The sequence below is a fragment of the Glandiceps talaboti genome, chromosome 23, assembly GCF_964340395.1.
Source record: "Glandiceps talaboti chromosome 23, keGlaTala1.1, whole genome shotgun sequence".
NCBI lineage: Eukaryota > Metazoa > Hemichordata > Enteropneusta > Spengelidae > Glandiceps > Glandiceps talaboti.
The window spans coordinates 15079721-15092805 of record NC_135571.1 but is presented as its reverse complement, the minus strand read 5'-3'; the positions used below and the strand labels follow the sequence as shown (position 1 = coordinate 15092805).

Below are 13085 nucleotides of genomic sequence, written 5' to 3'. Positions count from 1 at the left end.
AGTACAAACATCCAATGTGTAATACAGTACAAACATCCAATGTGTAATACAGTACAAACATCCAATGTGGAATACAGTACAAACAGCCGATGTGTAATACAGTACAAACATCCAGTGTATAATACAGTACAAACATCCAGTGTGTAATACAGTACAAACAACCGATGTGGAATACAGTACAAACATCCAGTGTATAATACAGTACAAACATCCAGTGTGTAATACAGTACAAACATCCAATGTGTAATACAGTACAAACATCCAATGTGTAATACAGTACAAACATCCAATGTGGAATACAGTACAAACAGCCGATGTGTAATACAGTACAAACATCCAGTGTATAATACAGTACAAACATCCAGTGTGTAATACAGTACAAACAACCGATGTGGAATACAGTACAAACATCCAGTGTATAATACAGTACAAACATCCAGTGTGTAATACAGTACAAACATCCAGTGTGTAATACAGTACAAACATCCAGTGTGTAATACAGTACAAACATCCAGTGTGTAATACAGTACAAACATCCAGTGTATAATATAGTACAAACATCCAGTGTGTAATACAGTACAAACATCCGATGTGGAATACAGTACAAACAGCCGATGTGTAATACAGTACAAACATCCAGTGTATAATACAGTACAAACATCCAGTGTGTAATACAGTACAAACATCCGATGTGGAATACAGAACAAACATCCAATGTGTAATACAGTACAAACATCCAATGTGTAATACAGAACAAACATCCAATGTGTAATACAGTACAAACATCCAGTATGTAATACAGTACAAACATCCAGTGTGTAATACAGTACAAACATCCGATGTGGAATACAAAACAAACATCCAATGTGTAATACAGTACAAACATCCAATGTGTAATACAGAACAAACATCCAATGTGTAATACAGAACAAAGATCCGATGTGTAATACAGTACAAACATCCGATGTGGAATACAGTACAAACATCCAATGTGTAATACAGTACAAACATTTGATGTGTAATACAGTACAAACATCCGATGTGTAATACATTACAAACATCCAATGTGTAATACAGTACAAACATCCAGTGTGTAATAAATACAGTACAAACATCCAATGTGTAATACAGTACAAACATCCAATGTGGAATACAGTACAAACATCCAATGTGTAATACAGTACAAACATCCGATGTGGAGTACAGTACAAACATCCAGTGTGTAATAAATACAGTACAAACATCCGATGTGGAATACAGTACAAACATCCAGTGTGTAATACAGTACAAACATCCGATGTGTAATACAGTACAAAAATCCAATGTGTAATACAGTACAAACATCCAATGTGTAATACAGTACAAACATCCAATGTGGAATACAGTACAAACATCCAATGTGTAATACAGTACAAACATCCGATGTGGAATACAGTACAAACATCCAGTGTGTAATAAACACAGTACAAACATCCGATGTGGAATACAGTACAAACATCCAGTGTGTAATACAGTACAAACATCCAATGTGTAATACAGTACAAACATCCAGTGTGTAATACAGGACAAACATCCAGTGTGTAATACAGTACAAACATCCAATGTGTAATACAGTACAAACATCCAGTGTGTAATACAGTACAAACATCCAATGTGTAATACAGTACAAACATCCAGTGTGTAATACAGTACAAACATCCAGTGTGTAATACAGTACAAACATCCAGTGTGTAATACAGTACAAACATCCAGTGTGTAATACAGTACAAACATCCAGTGTGTAATACAGTACAAACATCCAGTGTGTAATACAGTACAAACATCCAGTGTGTAATACAGTACAAACATCCAGTGTGTAATACAGTACAAACATCCGATGTGGAATACAGTACAAACATCCATTGTGTAAAACAGTACAAACATCCAGTGTGTAATACAGTACAAACATCCAATGTGTAATACAGTACAAACATCCAGTGTGTTATATAGTACAAACATCCAGTGTGTAATACAGTACAAACATCCAGTGTGTAATACAGTACAAACATCCAGTGTGTAATACAGTACAAACATCCAGTGTGTAATACAGTACAAACATCCAGTGTGTAATACAGTACAAACATCCAGTGTGTAATACAGTACAAACATCCGATGTGGAATACAGTACAAACATCCAGTGTGTAATACAGTACAAACATCCAGTGTGTAATACAGTACAAACATCCAATGTGTAATACAGTACAAACATCCAGTGTGTAATACAGTACAAACATCCAGTGTGTAATACAGTACAAACATCCAGTGTGTAATACAGTACAAACATCCAGTGTGTAATACAGTACAAACATCCAGTGTGTAATACAGAACAAACATCCGATGTGTAATACATCCAATGTGTAATACAGTACAAACATCCAATGTGTAATACAGTACAAACATCCAATGTGTAATATAGTACAAACATCCAGTGTGTAATACAGTGCAAACATCCAATGTGTAATACAGTACAAACATCCAGTGTGTAATAAAGTACAAACATCCAGTGTGTAATATAGTACAAACATCCAGTGTGTAATACAGGACAAACATCCAGTGTGTAATACAGTACAAACATCCAGTGTGTAATACAGTACAAACATCCAGTGTGTAATACAGTACAAACATCCAGTGTGTAATACAGTACAAACATCCAGTGTGTAATACAGTACAAACATCCGATGTGGAATACAGTACAAACATCCAGTGTGTAATACAGTACAAACATCCAGTGTGTAATACAGTACAAACATCCAGTGTGTAATACAGTACAAACATCCAGTGTGTAATACAGTACAAACATCCAGTGTGTAATACAGTACAAACATCCAGTGTGTAATACAGTACAAACATCCAGTGTGTAATACAGAACAAACATCCGATGTGTAATACATCCAATGTGTAATACAGTACAAACATCCAATGTGTAATACAGTACAAACATCCAATGTGTAATATAGTACAAACATCCAGTGTGTAATACAGTACAAACATCCAATGTGTAATACAGTACAAACATCCAGTGTGTAATAAAGTACAAACATTTGATGTGTAATACAGTACAAACATCCAATGTGTAATACAGTACAAACATCCAATGTGTAATACAGTACAAACATCCAGCGTGTAATACAGTACAAACATTTGATGTGTAATACAGTACAAACATCCAATGTGTAATACAGTACAAACATCCAATGTGTAATACAGTACAAACATCCAATGTGTAATTTTATAAGAAAAGTTAAAGCCATCAACTATGAATCTATCATTGCACAGGAGGAGGAGGCCAGCAAAAGAGAACAAGAAATGTTGGAAAGGCTGGCATCTGCTGAAGAAAGAAGGAAAATGAGAGAATTGCAACAAGAAAAGGAATGGGAAAGGGAAGAAGAATTAAGACTTGAAGAGGAAGAAAGACAGAGACAGGAAGACGAAGAAAGGAAAAGAATGGAAGCTGAGGAGGAAAAGATACGAGAGTTAGAGAGACAGGTTGGTGTACCTTGGGTAATATCATAGAGTTAGAGAGACAGGTTGGTGTACCTTGGGTAATATCATAGAAATAGAGAGACAGGTTGGTGTACCTTGGGTAATATCATAGAGTTAGAGAGACAGGTTGGTTTACCTTGGGTAATATCATAGAGTTAGAGAGACAGGTTGGTGTACCTTGGGTAATATCATAGAGTTAGAGAGACAGGTTGGTGTACCTTAGGTAATATCATAGAGTTAGAGAGACAGGTTGGTTTACCTTGGGTAATATCATAGAGTTAGAGAGACAGGTTGGTGTACCTTGGGTAATATCATAGAGTTAGAGAGACAGGTTGGTGTACCTTAGGTAATATCATAGAGTTAGAGAGACAGGTTGGTTTACCTTGGGTAATATCATAGAGTTAGAGAGACAGGTTGGTGTACCTTAGGTAATATCATAGAAATAGAGAGACAGGTTGGTGTACCTTAGGTAATATCATAGAAATAGAGAGACAGGTTGGTGTACCTTGGGTAATATCATAGAGTTAGAGAGACAGGTTGGTTTACCTTGGGTAATATCATAGAGTTAGAGAGACAGGTTGGTGTACCTTGGGTAATATCATAGAAATAGAGAGACAGGTTGGTGTACCTTAGGTAATATCATAGAGTTAGAGAGACAGGTTGGTTTACCTTGGGTAATATCATAGAGTTAGAGAGACAGGTTGGTGTACCTTGGGTAATATCATAGAAATAGAGAGACAGGTTGGTGTACCTTAGGTAATATCATAGAGTTAGAGAGACAGGTTGGTGTACCTTGGGTAATATCATAGAAATAGAGAGACAGGTTGGTGTACCTTGAGTAATATCATAGAAATAGAGAGACAGGTTGGTGTACCTTGGGTAATATCATAGAAATAGAGAGACAGGTTGGTGTACCTTGGGTAATATCATAGAAATAGAGAGACAGGTTGGTGTACCTTAGGTAATATCATAGAGTTAGAGAGACAGGTTGGTGTACCTTGGGTAATATCATAGAAATAGAGAGACAGGTTGGTGTACCTTGGGTAATATCATAGAGTTAGAGAGACAGGTTGGTGTACCTTGGGTAATATCATAGAAATAGAGAGACAGGTTGGTGTACCTTAGGTAATATCATAGAGTTAGAGAGACAGGTTGGTGTACCTTGGGTAATATCATAGAGGTAGAGAGACAGGTTGGTGTACCTTGGGTAATATCATAGAAATAGAGAGACAGGTTGGTTTACCTTGGGTAATATCATAGAAATAGAGAGACAGGTTGGTGTACCTTGGGTAATATCATAGAAATAGAGAGACAGGTTGGTGTACCTTGGGTAATATCATAGAGTTAGTCAGGTTGGTTAGTTATTTATATCTTGTCACATAGTACCACATATTGTGTGGTATCTTGTCACATAGTACCACATATTGTGTGTGTGGTATCTTGTCACATAGTACCACATAGTGTGTGGTATCTTGTCACATAGTACCACATATTGTGTGGTATCTTGTCACATAGTACCACATATTGTGTGTGTGTGTGGTATCTTGTCACATAGTACCACATATTGTGTGGTATCTTGTCACATAGTACCACATATTGTGTGGTATCTTGTCACATAGTACCACATATTGTGTGTGTGTGTGTGGTATCTTGTCACATAGTACCACATATTGTGTGTGTGTGGTATCTTGTCACATAGTACCACATACTGTGTGTGTGGTATCGTGTCACATAGTACCACATTGTGTGGTATCTTGTCACATAGTAGCACATATTGTGTGGTATCTTGTCACATAGTACCACATATTGTGTGGTATCTTGTCACATAGTACCACATATTGTGTGTGTGGTATTTTGTCACATAGTACCACATATTGTGTGGTATCTTGTCACATAATACCACATATTGTGTGTGTGGTATCTTGTCACATAGTACCACATATTGTGTGGTATCTTGTCACATAGTACCACATAGTGTGTGGTATCTTGTCACATAGTACCACATAGTGTGTAGTATCTTGTCACATAGTACCACATATTGTGTGGTATCTTGTCACATAATACCACATATTGTGTGTGTGGTATCTTGTCACATAGTACCACATATTGTGTGGTATCTTGTCACATAGTACCACATTGTGTGATATCTTGTCACATAGTACCACATTGTGTAGTATCTTGTCACATAGTACCACATATTGTGCGTGTGGTATCTTGTCACATAGTACCACATATTGTGTGGTATCTTGTCACATAGTACCACTTATTGTGTTTTATCTTGTCACATAGTACCACATATTGTGTGTGTGGTATCTTGTCACATAGTACCACATATTGTGTGGTATCTTGTCACATCGTACCACATAATGTGTGGTATCGTGTCACATAGTACCACATATTGTGTGGTATCTTGTCACATAGTACCACATATTGTGTGGTATCTTGTCACATAGTACCACATATTGTGTGTGTGGTATCTTGTCACATAGTACCACATTGTGTGGTATCTTGTCACATAGTACCACATATTGTGTGTGTGGTATCGTGTCACATAGTACCACATATTGTGTGTGTGGTATCGTGTCACATAGTACAACATATTGTGTGGTATCTTGTCACATAGTACCACATATTGTGTGTGTGGTATCTTGTCACATAGTACCACATATTGTGTGTGTGGTATCTTGTCACATAGTACCACATATTGTGTGGTATCTTGTCACATAGTACCACATATTGTGTGGTATCGTGTCACATAGTACCACATTTTGTGGTATCTTGTCACATAGTACCACATTGTGTGGTATCTTGTCACATAGTACCACATTTTGTGGTATCTTGTCACATAGTACCACATATTGTGTGTGTGGTATCTTGTCACATAGTACCACATATTGTGTGGTATCTTGTCACATAGTACCACATATTGTGGGGTATCTTGTCACATAGTACCACATATTGTGGGGTATCTTGTCACATAGTACCACATTTTGTGGTATCTTGTCACATATTACCACATTGTGTGGTATCTTGTCACATAGTACCACATTTTGTGGTATCTTGTCACATAGTACCACATATTGTGCGTGTGGTATCTTGTCACATAGTACCACATATTGTGTGGTATCTTGTCACATAGTACCACATCCACATATTGTGTGGTATCTTGTCACATAGTACCACATATTGTGTGTGTGGTATCTTGTCACATAGTACCACATATTGTGTGTGTGGTATCTTGTCACATAGTACCACATAGTGTGTGGTATCTTGTCACATAGTACCACATATTGTGTGGTATCTTGTCACATAGTACCACATATTGTGTGTGTGGTATCTTGTCACATAGTACCACATATTGTGTGGTATCTTGTCACATAGTACCACATATTGTGTGTGTGGTATCTTGTCACATAGTACCACATATTGTGTGGTATCTTGTCACATAGTACCACATATTGTGTGTGTGGTATCTTATCACATAGTACCACATAGTGTGTGGTATCTTGTCACATAGTACCGCATATTGTATGAAGGCTTTACAGTTTATGAACTTTTATGCCACAGTTAGAAATGTTTTCTTATTGTAAATCCTATAGGCTGAAGAGGAGGCAATGGAGAGATTGATCCGTGAACGTCTTGAAGCTGAAAGATTGCAAAGACAAGCACAGGAGCAGGCTGAAAGAGAAAGGATAGAGGCAGAAATGAGAAGGTAAGAATATCAGGGATTATTGTCATTGATAACATATTTATCAGTGTGACATTGAAGTTTAACTTAGTAAATCATTGTTAGTACTGTAATCTCTGGTAGTTTGGTTTTAAGTGCAAAAGATGTTCAAAATTAGTACTGTAATCACCAGTCCTACTATTGTTGGCTTCCACTAGGCAAGAAGAAATACTTCTTCAACAGCAGGCAGAAGAAAGGCGTTTACAACGTGAACTTGAAGAACAACGTAGGCTTGAAAAAGAAAAACAAAGACTTTTAGAGGTATGGACATGAGATGCTTTGGTGATAATAATATTAGAGGTTTGGACAAGAGCAATATGATTCAAATCTTATGTGGTGAAAGCAGCTAGATGTCTTTTAGACTGTCGACAGTCGTTTGTGCCTTTTTTGCTACGTTTTATCTAAAAGTCATTGCCTCGCTCCGATCTGGAGCAATACTATAACCACGCACTGATAAGCGAGTGTCAGAGGCACGAACGACTGTCATCGCTCGCTGTATCTCCCTTTCTATTACTTATTCATGATGTAACGTCATGGAATTGGGCTTTACTCTATTGTATGATTTGCATACAGTTCACTCAACAATTACCGCATACACGTACACTGCAGTGCAAATTTGATCCCATAAATGTATTTTTATGGTCATAGCTTTCTGTGTTTATGGTGTTTCACTTCTCTGATACCTGTGACCATCACCAAGTTTAATACATGTTACCAGGTTAGATGTGAAACCCACTTTTGTCATGCTGTTGTTTTTCACCATAAACCACCAAGAATGAAATATATTCCAAGGTGAACACAATATTACTCAGGATTCTCGGAGAATATACTATGTGAATGACTGATAAACAAAGTTATAAACACAGTCACAGACTTGTTTGATGATGATCTAGTAAAGGGCTACTTAGTGTAGCCAGGATTTTTATAGTACGGACACAGTGCAAAGTTATGAGATTTTGACATCTCCCCTGGAATATGTTAAAACAAATATCCATCACGATAACATCAGGGATTCATAGACAAGTGAATAAACATTCAAAAAGTGTATGCAAATATGCCTAGCAACATGACCACGCCCATAGAAACAGCCAGATAATCATGTATATTACAAAGATAACAACAGGGTTAGATAGGCAACTGGATAGTCATTCAGCAAATGAACACCTATACCTAGTATGGATCAAAATGTGGATGAACGTTTTTTAAATACTGTACAGTTGTGCTACAATGCCAATGGTACTATTATTTGCATTCAGTTTGTTGTTTTTATGTTAAAACTGTATTTTTAATTTCCCCTAGTTGTTGAATGACAAAATTGTTTGTGATTCTGATTTTGGTTAGATCCAGCGACTAGAAATGGAGGCTAGAGAGAGAGTAAGACTGGAAATAGAGAAAAGGAGAATGGTACTAATGAGACGACGAGATCAAAATCTAGAACACAGAGATCACCTTCAAAGTGTTCGTCAAACACAAGGCTTGACTAGACCATGGGTATTCTCCTACTATGTACATTGGAATAGAGACACTTATGAGAAACCATTATCATCAAATGAAGACAAGAAGAAAAAGAAAGGATTCCGACCAAAAGCCAAATCTAAATCCTAAATCGACAACAAAGTAAAGAAAAGGATTTTGACCCAAAGACCTAAAACATGAACCATCAAGTAGAAAAAGTACACATACAATCACATATCAACTATTTGTGTGACCTACTTGATAAATGAACATGACCAAAACTCTTTTTTGAAACTATGTAAATTTCAAATTATTTATATTAATGAAGTCTTAAGATGATAAGTACCAACACCTGACATGGTAACATAGATCTGAGTCAGTGTAACAAAAACCATGGAAACCAAGCTTTCATCTAATTCCCATAAACCTATTGTAGCAACAAGTTGATGTAATCTATTGACTGGACACTGCAGTACGGTGGTGATTATGATAGCTTCCACATCTTTCTGTGTACATTTAATATGTGTTGTATTCTCATATATAATGAAATGTCTACATTGACTTTGTGTGCAATGAAAATTTTACAAAAGCAATAGGGTGTAGAGGACTCCTAACATGAGATTGATGCACTATCAGAAAACTTAATTTAATTCATTACGAGTGAAGACTGCACTAGTACCGATATGTAGCAAATAATCCTCAGGTACTAGTACTAGAATATGCCAAATAGTACTAGTACCGATATGTACCAAATAGTACTAGTACTGGAATATGCCAAATAGTACTAGTACCGGTATGTACCAAATAGTACTAGTATTGGAATATGCCAAATAGTACTAGTACTGGAATATGCCAAATAGTACTAGTACTGGAATATGCCAAATAGTACTACTACCGATATGTGCCAAAATAGTACTAGTATTGGAATATGCCAAATAGTACTAGTACCGGTATGTACCAAATAGTACTAGTACTGGAATATGCAAATAGTACTAGTGCCGATATGTGCCAAATAGTACTAGTACTGGAATATGCCAAATAGTACTAGCATCGGTATGTACCAAATAGTACTAGTACTGGAATATACCAAATAGTACTAGTACCGATATGTACCGAATAGTACTAGTACCGATATGTACCAAATAGTCCTCGGGTACTAGTACTGATATGTGCCAAATAGTACTAGTACTGGAATATACCAAATAGTACTAGTACCGGTATGTACCAAATAGTACTAGTACTGGAATATGCCAAATAGTACTAGTACCGATATGTACCGAATAGTACTAGTACTGGAATATGCCAAATAGTACTAGTACCGATATGTACCGAATAGTACTAGTACCGATATGTACCAAATAGTCCTCGGGTACTAGTACTGATATGTGCCAAATAGTACTAGTACTGGAATATACCAAATAGTACTAGTACCGATATGTACCAAATAGTACTAGTACCGATATGTACCAAATAGTACTAGTACCAGTATGTACCAAATAGTACTAGTACCGGTATGTACCAAATAGTACTAGTACCGATATGTACCAAATAGTACTAGTTCCGATATGTACCAAATAGTACTAGTACTGATATGTACCAAATAGTACTAGTACTGGAATATACCAAATAGTACTAGCATCGGTATGTACCAAATAGTACTAGTACTGATATGTACCAAATAGTACTAGTACTGGAATGTACCAAATAGTACTAGCATCGGTATGTACCAAATAGTACTAGTACTGGAATATACCAAATAGTACTAGTACCGATATGTACCGAATAGTACTAGTACCGATATGTACCAAATAGTCCTCGGGTACTAGTACTGATATGTGCCAAATAGTACTAGTACTGGAATATACCAAATAGTACTAGTACCGGTATGTACCAAATAGTACTAGTACTGGAATATGCCAAATAGTACTAGTACCGATATGTACCGAATAGTACTAGTACTGGAATATGCCAAATAGTACTAGTACCGATATGTACCGAATAGTACTAGTACCGATATGTACCAAATAGTCCTCGGGTACTAGTACTGATATGTGCCAAATAGTACTAGTACTGGAATATACCAAATAGTACTAGTACCGGTATGTACCAAATAGTACTAGTACCGGTATGTACCAAATAGTACTAGTACCGATATGTACCAAATAGTACTAGTTCCGATATGTACCAAATAGTACTAGCACTGATATGTACCAAATAGTACTAGTACTGGAATATACCAAATAGTACTAGCATCGGTATGTACCAAATAGTACTAGTACTGATATGTACCAAATAGTACTAGTACTGGAATGTACCAAATAGTACTAGCATCGGTATGTACCAAATAGTACTAGTACTGGAATATACCAAATAGTACTAGTACCGATATGTACCAAATAGTACTTGTACTGAAGAACTGGTATATACCAAATAGTACTTGTACTGTAGTACTGGTATATACCAAATAGTACTTGTACTGGAGTACTGGTATATACCAAATAGTACTTGTACTGGAGTACTGGTATGTACCAAATAGTACTTGTATTGGAGTACTGGTATATACCAAATAGTACTTGTATTGGAGTACTGGTATATACCAAATAGTACTTGTACTGGAGTACTGGTATATACCAAATAGTACTTGTACTGGAGTACTGGTATATACCAAATAGTACTTGTACTGGAGTACTGGTATATACCAAATAGTACTTGTACTGGAGTACTGGTATGTACCAAATAGTACTTGTACTGGAGTACTGGTATGTACCAAATAGTACTTGTACTGGAGTACTGGTATATACCAAATAGTACTTGTATTGGAGTACTGGTATATACCAAATAGTACTTGTACTGGAGTACTGGTATGTACCAAATGGTACTTGTACTGGAATACTGGTATGTACCAAATGGTACTTGTACTGGAGTACTGGTATGTACCAAATAGTACTTGTACTGGAGTACTGGTATATACCAAAAAGCACTTGTACTGGAATACTGGTATATACCAAATAGTACTTGTACTGGAGTACTGGTATGTATCAAATAGTACTTGTACTGGAGTACTGGTATATACCAAATAGTACTTGTACTGGAGTACTGGTATGTATCAAATAGTACTTGTACTGGAGTACTGGTATGTATCAAATAGTACTTGTACTGGAGTACTGGTATGTATCAAATAGTACTTGTACTGGAGTACTGGTATATACCAAATAGTACTTGTACTGGAGTACTGGTATGTATCAAATAGTACTTGTACTGGAGTACTGGTATGTATCAAATAGTACTTGTACTGGAGTACTGGTATGTATCAAATAGTACTTGTACTGGAGTACTGGTATGTATCAAATAGTACTTGTACTGGAGTACTGGTATGTATCAAATAGTACTTGTACTGGAGTACTGGTATGTATCAAATAGTACTTGTACTGGAGTACTGGTATGTATCAAATAGTACTTGTACTGGAGTACTGGTATATACCAAATAGTACTTGTACTGGAGTACTGGTATATACCAAATAGTACTTGTACTGGAGTACTGGTATATACCAAATAGTACTTGTACTGGAGTACTGGTATGTACCAAATAGTACTTGTACTGGAGTACTGGTATGTATCAAATAGTACTTGTACTGGAGTACTGGTATATACCAAATAGTACTTGTACTGGAGTACTGGTATATACCAAATAGTACTTGTACTTGAGTACTGGTATATACCAAATAGTACTTGTACTGGAGTACTGGTATATACCAAATAGTACTTGTACTGGAGTACTGGTATGTATCAAATAGTACTTGTACTGGAGTACTGGTATGTACCAAATAGTACTTGTATTGGAGTACTGGTATATACCAAATAGTACTTGTATTGGAGTACTGGTATGTATCAAATAGTACTTGTACTGGAGTACTGGTATGTACCAAATAGTACTTGTACTGGAGTACTGGTATGTACCAAATAGTACTTGTATTGGAGTACTGGTATATACCAAATAGTACTTGTACTGGAGTACTGGTATGTACCAAATAGTACTTGTACTGGAGTACTGGTATGTATCAAATAGTACTTGTACTGGAGTACTGGTATATACCAAATAGTACTTGTACTGGAGTACTGGTATATACCAAATAGTACTTGTACTGGAGTACTGGTATGTATCAAATAGTACTTGTACTGGAGTACTGGTATATACCAAATAGTACTTGTACTGGAGTACTGGTATGTATCAAATAGTACTTGTACTGGAGTACTGGTATGTATCAAATAGTACTTGTACTGGGGTACTGGTATGTACCAAATAGTACTTGTACTGGAGTACTGGTATGTATCAAATAGTACTTGTACTGGAGTACTGGTATATACCAAGTAGTACTTGTAC

General features: G+C 36.4%; 1 protein-coding gene across 2 annotated transcripts in view; it reads left to right on the top strand.

Annotated features, from left to right (window-relative positions):
- Window positions 1-10160, top strand: part of LOC144452642 (uncharacterized) — a 51892-nt gene extending 41732 nt beyond the window's left edge. For both annotated transcript variants that reach the window (XM_078143774.1, XM_078143773.1), the window contains exons 15-18: window positions 3316-3525; window positions 7122-7234; window positions 7408-7510; window positions 8591-10160. In XM_078143774.1, coding sequence (XP_077999900.1) covers window positions 3316-3525; window positions 7122-7234; window positions 7408-7510; window positions 8591-8854 — 690 coding nt within the window. In that variant the 3' untranslated portion in view covers window positions 8855-10160. The remainder of the gene's footprint in view (window positions 1-3315; window positions 3526-7121; window positions 7235-7407; window positions 7511-8590) is intronic.
- Window positions 10161-13085: the final 2925 nt, after the last annotated feature.